At 28.9% G+C, this 17053-nt stretch overlaps 1 protein-coding gene across 4 annotated transcripts in view; it reads right to left on the bottom strand.

Annotated features, from left to right (window-relative positions):
- The window catches only part of Pisd (phosphatidylserine decarboxylase), a 65071-nt gene that overhangs the window by 9643 nt on the left and 38375 nt on the right, over positions 1-17053 (bottom strand). Inside the window, exons 1-2 of one of the 4 annotated variants that reach the window (XM_043038730.3) lie at positions 2257-2390; positions 1061-1227 (exon numbers count right to left, since the gene is read on the bottom strand). In XM_043038730.3, coding sequence (XP_042894664.1) covers positions 1061-1208 — 148 coding nt within the window. In that variant the 5' untranslated portion in view covers positions 1209-1227; positions 2257-2390. The other 3 variants (XM_016053758.5, XM_016053757.5, XM_016053756.5) reach the window with 3 other exon arrangements.

The following is a 17053-nucleotide window of genomic DNA, read 5'->3' as shown; positions in this document are numbered from 1 at the left end:
GAAAAAAGAAGAAAAATTATTAAAATAAAATTTTATTTTATATATATATATTCATTAATCATGCTGTTTTGACTCGTAATTAACTAAAAAATATCAGTGTGGATCCACCGTTATTTCATATATACACTTAGGGACTTTTAATTAAAATAAATTTAGAAATATCTTTAGCACGTTATTTTAGAGATGCTTCATACTTAACAGCATTTGGTTATAAAAATTAATATTCTAATTGCAAATGCAATATTCCATTTGTAGTTGTGAATATGATGTTTTAACAGTTTTTTTATACCATTATAAAATTAAGTTCTACCCTAATTCTTTGCAAAAAATTATTGAAAGAAACAGTTGATTTAATTTCTTTAAAAAATTCATTAAAACTTATTTTCCTTTCTAATTATTGCTTTTCAATTCTCACTCATATAAAAATTATGTAAAAAATAGCTCGGAAATTAAACTACTTTTTAAGCTAAATCGAAATTATAAATAGTTAAAAAACATTTTTTAATATTTGATACTTTTTAAAAAGAGATTCCTCAATTTCTTCACTGGAAAAAGCCTATTTCTCCCAAAGCTCTTCATATATACTTATATTTGAAATATATATCATATTTTTTAACACCACACAGATATTAATTTCTGAAATTTTATTTCAAAACAATAAAAAAGACATTTTTAAATGTCTTTTTGAATGAATTAAAGATTTCCACAACATTACACTAACTAACCATTTTGAAATTACATAACACTTAAACTACTTTTTCCTAGTTTAAAATTGCTCTCGTTCCGCTTCCCTTTCTCTAGTTTGAAATAACATTGCCCTGAAACTGTGTTCTTTTTCCATTAACAAATTTAAGTATTTAAGTCAAATGTTCTTGGTGAATTTATGCAACCATTCTTTAATTTTTTAACTAATATGCTACCTCTTTCTCTTAAAGCAATCAGTTAATGATAATTTTTATCAATAAAAGAACTAAGTGTTTTTATCAGAAATTGTTTTATAGAGACAAATTTTCAAAACACTACAGGTACAAGCAGTAGCAAACACATTAATACTACTTACTTCTTGCATAATGCTGTGCTTGACATGACAGAGAGGAATCAATCAAAAGGCGTTTAGTAACTTCTGAATAAGGCGACAAAATACAGTTTGTACTTAAGGATGTCTTTCCTAAAGTCTGTAAACTGGGATAAGAGAAGACAGCAAACATACTGTTATGGTAATTTAATCTGTAAAAAGACAGAAATAACAATTAATCAGATGTACGTACATAAATATTTACATAACACAAAACAAAGATACACAACGTTGAACATAATTCCTAACTAGAGTAATAAATAAAAAATATGAACTATCACTTTTATCTAATGAAGTTTTTCGCCTTTACTCTTCCTACTAATTTTCTTAATTCAGAAGCATTTTATAAGCTAATTTGTTAATCAAAAGGAAAAACATGAATATTTGCATGCTCAAAGCAAAGATAGACAACATAGAGCATAACTTCAATACAATGTAATTTCAAATGCAGATTAATAAATAAAAAACAAGATCAATCACTTTTATATAATGAAGTAAGTCACTTTAGTTTCTCTACTAACTTTAGTATTTAGAAGCATTTTATAAGCTAATTGTAAAAGAGTGGAAATCACCTATTAAAATCAAATTATTTTTTGTCAAAGTATTTTTTGTTGCCTTCAAACAAGGTAGATAAACAAGATTAATAAATAAAAAATATTAACTATCACTTTTATGCAACGAAATTTTCCACCTTTACTTTTCTTACTACTTTTTATAATTTAGATATATTAGCTAATGGTAACAGAGTAAAAAAAAATTGATTTTAAATAAGTTTTATAAACTTATTCAAAATCAATTCATAATAAAAAGTATATTTATAATAAAATGTTATAGAACTAGTTTAAAGAGGAATTCCATCAATAATATTACTTTAGTCACAGAGTCAATAAAATTCGTTGTTACACAAATGATCAAAAATGATGGAGGAATGATAACTAAAGCACTTTTTGCCAATATAGATAACCATGCATTAATGCGCAACACAAGATAACCTTGAAAGTTCGAAGGAGTAAAGTTGAGAAAAAGTAATTACACAATACTTTTATACTCAATTTGATATATATCACAAGCAAATGATTTCCTTTAAAATATTATGAAGATAATTCACTTTCTTATGAGTTTCGCGTGACCAAGATATAGTCTCAAAACAAAATAAAATTAAAAAATGTCAACATACTAACAAGTTATTAATTACTCTTTCTCCGTGTTTCAAGTTTTTTCAGATTACGTTCGTTAAATACTAAGAAATCATAAGAAAAATATCTACTTTTAAATCTCCGTTTTTCAGCTACATTCAGTTTATATTTCGAACTGCCTAGTAGTGAAATTTCTAATTCTGAAATGTGCTGCCATCTAGGCAAAAGGTATGAAAAATAAAGAATTTCATTATTTTATTTTATTTATATATATAGTTTTTTTTCGAATTTAGTTCGAAATATCTTTTCGGTGCTCAATAAATAAAAAGATTTTTTGGCGAACACATTGGAGAAAAGTGACTTTGCAAGTTATAAATTCTCTTATATGAGCGAACGACACATTAATTGCTTTAATATATAATATGAATAAATAATAATTTCCTTTTATTAATTGATATATTTTCGAAAAAAAAAAATTTTTCTATATAAGTTTACATACATTTTCAGAATTTTTAAAATGCTTCAAGTTTAGATTTTCACTTAACAAATTAAGGAGTATTATTGTAAAAATTTTCGTATCTAGCTTCCAGTCAACTAAATATCGAACAAATATAAACCATAGTAAGTAAAAATAAATATATGAGAATAAAATATGTTGTACGAAAAGCATTTCTTTCTTTTATTTCGATTCGATTCAATTTAACCGATTTACTTCAAATATTGGAATTTGTCATTTAAGATAACGTTTCTTTGGACACCATATAAATAAATAAAAATATTTGTTGAATTGAAAGTGAAAAATAAATAATGATTATAAAAAAATATATAATAGCTCCAGAAAAAGAAGAAAACATTTTAAAAAAAATAGTATTTTTGAATTTTTAGTTCTCATGTTTAGTTCTGCCATTTTAAATTACGTTACATTTCAAAAAAAGATGAAAGTTTGTATATACCTGAAAAAATTTCTATTTCCTTCAAATTCATAAATAATTTTTCAAAATTTCATAAATCATTTTTTGTAAAAATTATTCTTAGATAAACGAGTTTGAATAAATGAAAGCAAATTTACTTTTTGAATTCCGTATATAATAATAATTCTAAATATGACAAAAAAATAAATAAATAAAAAATGAAATAAAAAACGGAAATGGGGAGTATCGTTTTAAATTATTCCATGAATTTAATTGGTGGTCATCGTTATTTTGTCATAATAATTTTTAAAATTATACTCGTTTTCAGATTTCTAAAATTTGCAGAAACCAGTTCCTACATTATAAATTGAATTGTATTTAAAGAATCTGAATGTCATAAGTAATTTTATTTATTTGTTTCTTTATGAAATATGCTTGCAAAATAAATTTATTTGTCAATAATTTAAAAAAAAATTAAAATAATTATAAATAGTAAGAGATACCCACAAAACATTAGATATAATGCCGCCCCTGAGGGTTTATGTATGAAACAGCATATTTAAGATACACTCAATTTTATCCTTTAAATCATGGTAGATTGTAGGTTTGTGGGCTTACCTTAGAATCAGGGCTAAAGAGAAGAAATAAAAGACAAAAATCTAATTACGTTAAATCGCATGATTTGAATTTTGTGAGACCAATTCTGATCCCCCAAACATTAAATTAGACAGCAATGTTCAAGTTATTTCTGAACAAGAAAAACGCTTTATTCTTTCGTGTAGCAGCTCTCCATATCTATAAGTCATGATTGTCAACATTTTATTTGAAATTTTGGATTGCTGTATTCTATTTTAAGATGCGTCTTTCAGCCCTTCGAACTTTTAAAGCCTCAACAGTTCATAAAAATTAAATTATTTTAGAATATAAGTTTCTTGGAGTAGTTCACTATACCCCTTCATTACACGTAAGAATCATTCTTCTATGATATGCAAAATAAAAATAAATAAAAAATAAATAAATAAACATCTTTCTGAATAACTTTTGTTGTATGATCGGATTTCCAATGACTAAACACTAATCATAATGGTTTAAAGGGGCAACCTCAAATCAAATATACTATTAATTAGTGTTAAATATTTATTAATTTACGGAATCTGACAAACAAGCAAAAAACTAGTTTCTCTGAATAAACATACTTTTTTTTTCGAAGGATTTGAGTTTTTGACTATTAAAACCTTGGCCAAAGAATACCAAAGAATACCTTTGTTCGCCAAGATTAAAACATAAGGAAAGCCACAATCTGTTCCCTACAGTTCAATCAGAGGGGTCGAAAATTTGGGTCCCTTAATGTTAACCGCACTTTTTACGTATTTCACCATATCGCGGGAATGTTTTAAGCAAAAATTTTCACAGATAGAAGATAGAACAATCTTTGAACACAATTATAAATTTAGTTTACCCATGTAAAAAATAATTTTTAATAGTTTTTTTTTGCAATTTTTTATTACTTTATTAAATAGGGTTAAAAAAAATAATATAAATACTTCAAATGGTAAATTCAAATATTTTGTTCTTTTCTATTCTAAAGTAGGAACAAACATACATATTGTTACACTGATGAATACATTTTTATAATTAATTAAAATAAAAAATAAATTTTAAAAACTACAATGTTTAATTTAAGTAAAAGGAAATATTGCATTAAATCTCAGTTTCAAAACGATTTTAATTATGCAAATCACGCAAAATAAATAATTGTTGAAACGAATCTAATATTAATTATAAAAAAATATTTAATTCTTGGAGATAAAATTTCAAAATCATGGGGAAAAAACACAAAAACTCCAAAGTTATTAAATGTATGTATGTACCTTGATGTTAAAAAATTAAAATACACATAAAAATATTATCTAAATATAAACTATAAAATTAAATACTTATAATACTATGAGATTTCACTTTAATACTTCACAGTCATACACATATGGACCTGCATATTCTTGACTGCATTATTAAATAAATATAAATTTAAAAGTTTCATACAGATCACAGAACTATTTATTCAAAAGAAAAATATTTATTTTCAGAATAACTAAATTATATAATATCTAAAACATATTTACATTTTCGAGCGTATGGATTTATAGTCAATTTTGGAAAAACCCTTCTACTTATGTGGAATTCTACCCAAATAACTTGAATGTTCTGCATCTATTGAAATCACCAGAAAGCTTAAATGCTTACGAATTTTTTCAGTGATAGTAAAACTATAAATTTTCTAATGGCGTGCTTTTAGAAGATAAGAAGCGAAGGTCCACGTATGTGAACCGAGGTAATGAAGAGGTTAAGGGGAACTTTCGACAGCTTTCCTGCTGGAACTATTATAATTTCCAGATATCCTCCATTTTGAAAGTCAAAAATCAAAATCTATTAAAAAAAAGTTATGTTAATTCTGGGAATGTTCGTTTTTGTGTTTATTTCTTTGTAATAGTTAAAGGTCAGCATCAATTTATTAAATTAACATAATTGAGGTCACCCTTTTAAACTACTAAGATTCGCATTTCGTTGGTAAAAATCTGATAGTTAGAACAAAAGTTACTTAAAGTGATACCTTTTTTTATTTTGCGTTTTGTACAATGCATATGAAATTTTTTGAACATTTGAAACGACAATTTTATTAAAAAACAACAAAATATCCCCCCCCCTTCAATTTATTTTCAGTTGGCAAAACTCAGTATGTTCATATATCACAATATGTACATATGTATCACAATATATACATATATCAAAGTAAAATATATATATCACTATGCATCCCATATTAAAAGAAACGGAACCTTCAATTTATTTTCAGTTGGCAAAACTCAAAATGCTGATATATCACAATAATATATCACAATATGTAATTTATATTATAGCAAAATTAACACTGAAGAAAGACAAAAAAGTACTGAATTAACTGCTAATAATTCTTATCTTTGTAGTTCTTTAAATTTTCCCCGCAGGCGAACTATATCAACTTTTCGGTTTTTAAAAAAATAAAATCTTCGGCTGTTATAAAGTTGAATCTGCTTTAATAAAATGTTTCAGTCTTGTAGTATCTTGACAACTTATAAAAATCTAAAAGATAAACATAAAGTAGTTTACGTTTTCCCAAACGAACTATACTTTTCAATTGAAAACATCACTTGAATCTTGAAAATTTTGAAGGAAAATGCATATTCACAAAGGCACCAATCCTAAGTACCAAAGGCTATCAAGTCAATCTGAAAGCTGCTAAAAAGGAGCCAAGACGTAAGTAGTAAATAAAAATTCTTTTTATGCTGGTGGCATAAAATTCCAGACGGCAAAAAAAAAAGAGGAAATATTTATTCTACTTTCAGGGAAACTGTTCCAATACTTACATAAGTTGGAATGTTACTTCGCTGTCTCGTAAAAATGGTTGGCCGCAATAAAGGAAAACCCATAAAAGTTGATCAAAGCCTTCTAATCAAATATTTAAAGATCGATCAGAAATGATGATAAATTTTTCCCGATTTGGAAACTCTCATGTGACGGTTTTGGAGTAGAAAAACAGAATATCGGTAAATATTTGTTGAGGTGTTAAACTGCCTGGTCAAATTGTAAAAATGAGTTAAAAAATAGTTAATAAATTTTCTAACAATCAAGGTGTATATGTCTAAGATTGAGAAATTATATTTATGCCGATAAACTTCCTTTACGATGTTTACTGTCAGAACTTATTATGATGGTGACTATTTGTTTATCAAAGCTCAACTAATATCTAGTGACAAATGCATTACGTGTGAACTGATCTAACTACACTGTTTTTAATAAACAAATGGGATGAGAAATAAAGAACGGAAAATTACTACTAGACACCACGTACAAGATGTTCCATACTCACTGTCCTTAACACATATTTTTAGAATTATTGATGAAGACTAAAAAAATATACTTATTAGGAGTCGCAAACTACAGGTGGCTATGGAAAACCAGTTTAACTGCTGGATGAAACTTCTACGGGTTTCTAATACTCTTTTGAATCAATTTTTTTTTTAAAAAATCCTTATTAATCATTCATCAAGCTTTGATAAAAAAAATTTACTCTTCCTTTCTTAAATATAAATTTAATACTCCAAATATGTAGATTTCTTAGATTGCATATTTGACAAGGTTTCAAAAATATGAATTAACAGCGTTGGTTATGGATCACCTTGTTGATTAGTACAGCATAAAATATAAATTAAAAAATCTATGATAAAGCGAAAAGTTTAGACAGATTATTTTGTTACTTGAATAGCTCACATAAATGCACTTACATTTGAAGACGCAATTTAAAGCAAAGCATTTTCGCAACAGCCGGTTGTGGACCAAGAGGTCATTGGAGGTTAAGGCTCCATATTTTCGTGACCAACGGCATAGTTGTGTGGCAATGTGGTCAGCATTATACGCACAGGCTGCCTTTACTTCCCAAATAAACTGGTACCCATCAATCTGAAACTGTGTGAGCTTCAAAGCCACTTCTGGGGATCAAACCCCAGTCCTTCACATGGATAGTTCAGTGTCTTAAACACTGAACAGTATTTAGCTATCGAAGTATTGTTCCAATTATTCGAAACCCTGAAGAAAGCACCAATTAACTTAGTGAATTTTTTTTCTGAATTTAAGATAATATACCAAACAGCTTCAATAAAATTACTATCTTTGAATGTTTCTGAACTGGATCAGTTGTTTAAATAATTCTCAACAAATTATAACTCCCTATCTTCTAAATCGTACAATTTTACTGATTCCGGAACAATAAATTGCATAACGAGATTAATTTAAAACTTGTTGCTTCTCCGCATTTAGTTCACTTAAGAATAAATGTTCTTTTAAAATCATTCATCACAGGTCTTATCTTTAATCTATTTTAATAAGTTTGAACTTATCTAAGACTAGGACGTCAGGAAATGAAATTATAGCAAAATTGGATTTCTAAAAAAGAATGAAAGAATTTCTTTAGCTCTTCTTTCACCTTGAACCGTAATTTAATAGTTGAACCATTTAGAAATTTAGGGTTAAAAAAATTTATGGAATTATATTTCTGTTTTAGCTGCAATACTATTCAACAGCATTAGATAGACAACGCTTATTTCAAATTGCTATTCGACTAAGTTTAAAAGACCTAAGAAATGTCGCTCTAAAAAAATTTAAATTTCTTGCCAAGAATTTTCATAAAAATTTTTATTGAAATTTGAACTTTTTTTAATGCATTCTTTGGTTGGCTAGATAAGCTTCGTGATTGTTAAATAAAACCACAAAAATAAAAAAATTTAAATTAAAACAATTTTTTAATCAACACTCTTTTCTCTTCCACATGTATAAAGTGACGGAAAATTTTCAGAAAAAATTGCAAATTCAAATTGCAAAGCTAATAGCGTTACAATAATTTTGAAATTAAAAAAATGTTTCACATTTTACTTAACCTAAAAATATATTTCTTGAATATAAATCTTTGAAAGACGGAGTATATTCAATTTTAAATATCTCCCCCCCCCCCGGACAAAAAAAAAAGGGATTTACTGTTAACCTATGGAAAATTATTTGAAAGCAATTTCCTTCTTTATTAAGTAATAGTTAATATTCTGAGCATTTTTTGTTCCATTTTTATTGAAATGTGTTCTATTAAATCTAGTTAGCAAAGTCTTAAGGTTGTAAATATTTTTTAAACTTTAACATTTAAAAAAGCCTTACAACATTAAAATTCAAATATTAGTAACTAGTTTCAGTCTAACACATTTCAAAGAATAAAATGAAAACAATTATTCAAAAATATTAACCAGTTGAGGACTGATGAAAAGAGAGAGAAGCGCTACCACAGGCTAGTACGCTCCGAGAGTACGCGTCACGTATTAATACGACAGTACCAAATTGAGATCGTGTCCACGTAAGCATGGGCCGCTCGAGTCAGAAAAACTCTTCTCATATATGATACCGTGGGTCGTGAATGGAGAATCGCTCGATCACGGTTCGGAAAAGGTTAATTAGTCATTTGCGAGCCGCAACCATAGAGTTGGCCGCAACGGCTCAGGGGATAGAGCGTTCGCCTTCCAATGAGGTAAACCGGGTTCGAATCCCAACGATAACTGGTCGGGATGAATTCCGCATCCGGCTTGCACCGATCACAGATCTGACGCGAAATATCCTCACCCGTAGACGGATCATGGGTTAGAGTCCCCTTGCAGTCAGGCTAACTGTGGGAAGTTTTCGTGGTCTTCCTCTCCATGTAAGGCAAAGGTGGGTTAGTTGCATCAAAAAAGTCTTCCACGAAGGCTAATTTGTCCCAATACTTGATCCAGGAGTTCCCTTGTCTTCTGGATTGAGTTCAAAATTACAAGGCTACGTAGTTGAACATTAGTAGTCGTAAAACATCAATATCTCTTTTGATTGATATTGTTTATTTTCTTTGTAAATTTTGTTTGTATTTAGTTCATTTCTAAGTAACGCTGTTTTCTGGATTTCGTATTTAATATTCTTCCTATTCATTAAAACTCTAATTTGAAAATTTTGAATATGTTTGCTTATGTGATTGAACTGTTGTTGTTCATTTACGTCGCACTAGAGCTGCACAATGGGCTATTGGCGACGGTCTGGGAAACATCCCTGAGGATGATTCGAAGACATGCTATCACAATTTTGATCCTCTGCGGAGGGGGTGGCACCCCCGCTTCGGTAGCCCGACGACCTGCACGCGAAGTCAAGCACTTTACGGTAGAACAGTTTAACGAGGACCAATACTCCACACCCTCGGTCCCTACTCAGGCTGATCCAAGTGGTCACCCACCCGCACACTGACCGCTGCCAGTGATGCTTAAGGACGCAAACATAAAAATATCTCGAAATATATATCCCTCGTATTCTTATTCTGCACAGCAAAAATATTTTTTAAACAAAATCATTTAATCTAGCAAAAATACTTTACGAAACAAAACATTTGCCAAGATAAAATCAAATTTTCAAAGTGGAAAGAAAAAAAAGCGCATTTTAGTTCAATCGAACAATCTGGAATCAGCAGACATTGTTACGATTCAAAATATCGCAACCCAATCAGTTTTTCGAAAAGGCAATATCCCTTCTCACTCTTTTTTTTCTTTTTAAAAAATCCAAACCTCTCGGGATCAATTTAATCTCACAGAACATAAGGCTTCGAGAATAGTCCAGTCTAACGTAGGAAATCTCCAAGGGCTGAACAAATTCAAGGCCCAGAGTGACATCATCAAAAAAACTTAATAATGCCTGGGAAACTGAACGATGTCTACTGTCTACTACTGCCATCACGAAGTTTAAAAAAGATTGATTCGTCCTAGAGATTAAGTTCTTTCTAGTCTTATTGATAGTTGTTACTCTTTGCAGCAGTGGCGTAGCGAGGGGTGGGCAAGGGGGGGCATCATGCCCCGGGCGCTACTCACAAAGGGGCGCCAAATGGTCAGCAAAACAAAAAATTGCTGGATAATTTTTCTTTATTATAATTGATTTCTGGAAAATATATTTTAAATTAGTGCCAGGGAAATATAATAAATGTTAATTCATAAATATTATTCATATTATTTAATATCTAATTCATATTAAATATTATATTAAATTCATATTCATATTAAATATATTTCAATATTTAACTCACGTCCTTGTCATCGCGCTCTGCTTAGAATAAAAATGAAATGTTATTAAATATTATATATAAGTTAAATGTCAGCATAAATTATATTGTACATTTCACTATGTTACTACCTTTCAAGTTCAAGGCATTCTTGGTAAGTAATAAATCAAATAAGATTACTTACTACATCTACTCGACGCTTCTATTATTAAGTGAATAGAGTATGAAAAAATTTGTTAACAGAAAATTTTTTGTTCTCATATTTGTCACCACAGATACAAAATCAATTCATTCATCTTCTGGCATTTACAGTTCGAAATCAACTAATAAACGATATCAAAAGAAATAAATATTATGGACTTTTGTTTGATTCAACTCCTGATATCTCTCATCGAGAACAAATGTCCCAAGTCGCTAGGTATGTAGATGCTGATTTTATCAATAAAAAAGATTCCATCAAAGAATCTTTTTTGAGTTTCATTGAAATGCATGCTAAAGATGCAGCCTCGATCGAAAATACAATTTTAGAGAAATTAAATTACGATGAAATTTCATTAACAAACTGCAGATCACAATGTTACGATAATGTTGCCGTGATGGCAGGTCACACATCTGAAACGCGATGGAGCGCTAGAATTCAAGCAGTTATCGTTATCATCTATGAGCTAGAGAATATAAAAGAACTAATAGAAAAGTTAGCAGAGCACACTACCACTACAAGTGACAACAGAAGTGAAGCTATAATTCTGTTGCAAAATATACTAACCTTTAGTTTTATAACTTTACTTCATTTCTGGTATGAAATCTTAAGAAGGATTGATCGTGTGCAGCTCAGATTACAAGATCCTAGAATGAATTTTAGAGAAGTGTTCCATGATCTTGAATCATTAGCGACTGAACTAGCCGAAATTTGAGACAAGCTCTGTAAAGAGGTAATAGAAAAAGCAGAGTCTCTTTGTGAAAAATGGGATATGGATACAACAATACGTGCCTCGAGAATTGGCTATGGTGGTCTTTCCGCAGAAAGTGAAATTTCTCGCGTTATGAAAAGCACTCTTGATCGTCTCCAAGAAATGTATACACGATTTAAACGATTAAGTGACCTTAATTTCAAATTTGGATTTCTACTAGACCTAGGATTTCTATTCTATTTCTATTCTAGGATTTCTATTCCTAGATTTGGATTTCTACTAGTCAAATTTATATAACAAGGATAATGTTGATAACGACCTTGAAAAAAAATTGTAAAAATCTGGGTGAATTTTATAATACAGATTTCAATGTAATAGAACTTTTTATCAAAATATGTGACAGCAAAATGTTACTCCGCAGTAGAAAAGAAATTAAACCTAAAACTCCATTAGAATTTCTTACTTTTATAATCAATCTCGAATAAAGAAGATGTTTTTCCAAATCTGAGAGCGGCATTTCAAATACTCCTGACTATCTCAGTATCAATTGCTAGCTGCGAACGTTCATTCAGCAAATTAAAACTGATTTTGACAGATCGCCTAAGTGACCTAGCATTTTTAAGAGTGGAAAGAGAAAAATTTTAAATGATCAATTTTGATGATATTATTGATACATTTTCTTCATCAAAAGCACAGAAAATTTAGACATAGTAATAGTTTTATTAATGTATTATAATCATATGATTATCAAATACATGTATCTCCTTAGAGATAATAAATATTTACTTTTTTATTGTTTAAAAACTGCGTGTTTTAAAAATATTTCTTTATAAATATGCAAAATAAATAATAGGTATCTTTTGAACTAATTCTAGATGATCATATACATTTCAAAATCTAGTCTTGTTCTCTCAACTACATTTTTTGTCACAAATTTAAAGCCTAGCTTGAGTCTATGACTTTATTTATTTTACTTTATTTATTTATTAATTTGCTATAATCCAAGTCGCCTATATATAAACCATATATATTTTACATATAATATTATATGGTTTTCGAATGGGGGGGGGGCGCGAAAAGGGTATTGTGCCCCGGGCGCGAGTTAAGCTCGCTACGCCACTGCTTTGCAGCCCAATTTATGACCCTATCTGAAATTTAGTTTTTGCTAGTTTAAAAATAAAGTTTTAGCTTCTTCCAAGTCAATTAGAAGAATTCATTTCTCTATATAACATAAAATCATAATGATCTGATACCGTTTTCCATTGTTGTCGGCGCATTTTTATTGGCCGGAAAATCACGTGGTAGGATCCAGTTTTCCCCCATTTATTTCCATATTGTTTAGGTTGTCATCAGCATAAAATTAACAAAAGACGTAAAGGTTTTGTTTTCCTTTAAATATTTTTGTATCCCTAATTTAAAGTTATTTTTCAGTACTGCTATTATTAGCGAAAATTTTAAATTACGGTTGAGAACTCATCAAATTTGTTTGAACAATATAATGTATTAAGAATATAAATGTTATTTAAAAAAATGATAATTAAAAAAATCACTTCTGTTCACCAAGAGATCTAAATCAGCGCAGTAGAATTGGGAAGTAGAGGCGCAAGAGCGTAAGTAAACAGAATTCCTTTTAGTACATAGATGTTAAGTGAATATTTTTAACTTTAGTAGAAAAACTGTTTTCTGCCAAGAAAAAACAATTATTGCAAAGCAATCATTGGGGTTGGTGAGCGGTAGCGAGCAGGGGGCTTTGCCCCTAGTATAATATAAAATAGTACTGTTCAACTTGGTATGCATAAAAAGCAATATTCAATATCAATATGTATTTGTGCAAAAATCTTTAAAATTATACATTTGTGTATAACAGTGTTTCCCAAAGTGTCGTAGGCGTACCCCCAGGGGTACGGAAACATTTTAGCGGGGGTACGCGTTCTTATGCAAAATATCTTGCAACAAACGAAAATTTCAAAAAATTTTTATTTAAAAGCAAAGCTAGCCATGAAAATTTACGTTTACGTATTTTTTTATTGGTTTTTGTTAACAGAGTTGAGACAGTTAATAATTAGTGGTGTCAACAGCCAGTTGTGATTTTTAACTTTGTGCAATTTTTTATAGCAAAAAATACATTCTTTTTTTTTTAATTAGTGTTAAACAGCGTTACGAAAAATTTAGAAAGAGAACACAAAAGTCATAAGTTTGGGAAACACTGGTGTATAAAGACAGAAATACATTAATGAATTTCTTTTTTTAATGTTTAAAGTATACCAAAACAAGTGAGTAAATAATATTGAATATCCAATTCTCACTGCAAGCAACATTTATTTTTAAAATCATTGTTAAAATTAAGGAGATACATTTTACCAGTTTTCAAATGATTATTTAAACCAGAGAAAAGAAATAAAAGGTTATCAAATTCTGGCATATCATTCCCACTGACAGTTAAGTCAAATTAAAATTTAGTAATGCCACTTACTTATTATGTAAGGTAGAATCTAGTTAGAATAATTAACAATGATTTTTCGCTCTCTTCATATACTTAACTTAAATTTTGATAATATTTTATTATGTTGTTTTAGAGTTTCAAAGCTAGTTTAATTTTTGTTTTCCATACCTTACCAACCTTACCAACCATTCCAACCTTATGGTGCATTGGCACCATAAGGTTGGAGCATGCTCCTGTCTTTTCACTAACTTTTAAAACCAGTAGGGTAGGGGAGCTTTAAAAAAAAAAGTACAAGTAAAATGTGAGCGAGTACATCTGACATTACTAATACTAAAAATATCATATTGCTTTCTTTTTATTAGAAACCTGTCTATCCAATCAAGTCTATCTTATCAAATATTTGTATCTATTAATAATTCGTAAAAAAAAGTTTTCACGGAGTTTCTAATTTATACTTAAGAAAAATATCAGAAATATTATTTTAAAAACAATAAAAAAACTCAATGAAGCCACAATTCAAAACAAGTACCAAACAAAATACTAGATACAAAATACAATGATTCTATGTTGGCAAATACAAATCTCAACATTGATATTGAACTTTTTAAAAATAAAAAAAAATCCTACTTCAAGAAAAATAGAAACCGCTACCTAGTTTAAACTGTTATAATGATGCAAGCCTTGTTAACGAGTAAAATTTTGTCTCATTTATTCCTCCTAATTGAGACCTATCATCAGTATTCCAAAGTTTAAATTTTCAAGTTAAGTCAATTATTTTCCAAATCCACGTTTATTTCACGATGATTAATCTATTAAAACACTATATATATATATATATATATATATATATATATATATATATATATATATATATATATATATATATATATATATATATATATATATATATATATATATATATATATATATATACAAATTAACATGAAAAACATGAATAAAATTTTAAAAAAAACTAAATTCAAGAGAAACAAGAATGGTAAAAGCAAAAGTCGTTATCAAGACACATCTATTGCTATAAATGCGATATTTCTGAATAAAGAATAATTATCTTAAAATAAAAATTATTCTTTATATGTGTCGATATCGCAAAAAACAAATAGTTGAAAATTTATGAAATAAAAGTAAAAAGTAATCAATTTTACCGGCATGTAGCAAATTGCGGTTTTAGGTTTAAAAGTATAATAATTAAACAGATAGTGAAATTAGCGAAGAGGTAAATATTTGAAGTGGTGCTTATAGCTTGAATTCCTTGTTTTCGTGGAAAACATTAAACTTTAAAAAAAAATACTATGATGAATAAAAAGCAATCATGGGCTTCGGTGAACGGAGCCTACAAGTTAACTTCAGTAATTATTATCACACATTAATTAGTACATCTCAAGTATAAAACATGATGATAACAAAATTTGATCGTCAGATTAGCAATAAGCCGTTGTGTTCCTTTTTTTTTTTAATTTTAGGTTTTAGGTGATAAGGTAAATTATTTAAGTGATTATAACCAGCATTAACTTTAAAGCGCAATAGTTACAGTTATTAACTCTAACGATCGAATAAATGTCTCATAATATCGCGTTAATCTAAATTGGCATGGAAAAGTCATGGCATGGCTTTATGAGAAATGTAATCTCGTTAATTAAAGATGTACCGTAATCACCACTTTTAATACATATTTAATGGAATGTTTTTAGAAAATGCAATCAAAAAACTATGCAAATGACTGGTCTTAAATTGTTATGAATGCTAGGAATTAAAAAAACAATCATCAAAATCTAACAAACTATTTGCAACTGAGAAAACAAGCGAAACTAACAGCTTTAAAGCCTGTTTAACCCCTTCCTTCTCGCTCCCGTGAAAATGACGGGGTGAGGTTTCGCCCTCTATTTCTCGCTCCCGTGTGATTTCACGGCTGGAGTGTTCAGTAGTAACGCGCCAATAAGAATAAAACTAATTCATTTCTTTCGGCTGGAAAACATTTTATTTCTCATTTTACACACCAGATGGCAGTACCCGGATATTTTTAAGGTAATTGTAGATAGTTTATTTTAAACTAGATATCAGCACTAATCAAATACGTGTATTTGTGATATGTGAGAAAAAAAATAGTCACTTTTATGACCGTTTTCTTGAAAATTAACCGATCGTTAAGGAGTTAATAGCCAGAGGAGTTTTCAAAAATTCTTTCAAGTTTCATCGGGCAATAAAACTACTTTGAGCCACGGTGGCTAGTAGATAGAGCGTTCGCCTCCCAATCAGGTTCGAATTCCAGGGGTGGCTGGTTGTTATGAATTCTGATTCCAGCTCTCAACGACCACAGTGCTGACATAAAAATGCCGGTTATAAAATAAAATCAAACTACGTATGATGTTTTTCATTTTGTCTTACTCGGTAGTGATTGGACAAAATTTCGATAAGGTTTTTCATTCTTTTTCATTTAAACATTCATTTGCGGGCCCTAAAGAGGATATTTGTATTAGTTCATATTTCACAAGGATTTTAAAAACATTTATTAAGGGTGCTGATCACAGTACACTTTGTATTTGCTTCGCAATATCTAGATATTTCAGTATCATTAAAATTTTTGAAAAACAATATACTATTTCGTTGATAAAACAGCACATCAAATAAGTAATTAAAATATGCCATTCTGATGTATATTAATAATAGCAAATATCTTTCTCTTTTTAAAATAAATTTAAGTTAAGAATTAATTGTTTTCATCACATTTACAGATTTTAATAACTTTTCATAGCATAATAATAAGTATTTATTCTAATCATGAAAGGTATAAACGTGACATCACTAGAAATTTCAAAAACTGCCTACAAAAAACATGAGATGTAAAGAAAAAACCATGGCTGTAAAGCATTTCGAAACTATTCAGTTCTTAAAAAGGGAAAGAATAGGAAACGTAAAC

Source organism: Parasteatoda tepidariorum, chromosome 1 (assembly GCF_982258835.1).
Source record: "Parasteatoda tepidariorum strain Cologne lab strain chromosome 1, Ptep-v5.0, whole genome shotgun sequence".
NCBI lineage: Eukaryota > Metazoa > Arthropoda > Arachnida > Araneae > Theridiidae > Parasteatoda > Parasteatoda tepidariorum.
This window is presented reverse-complemented; position numbering and strand designations above follow the sequence as displayed.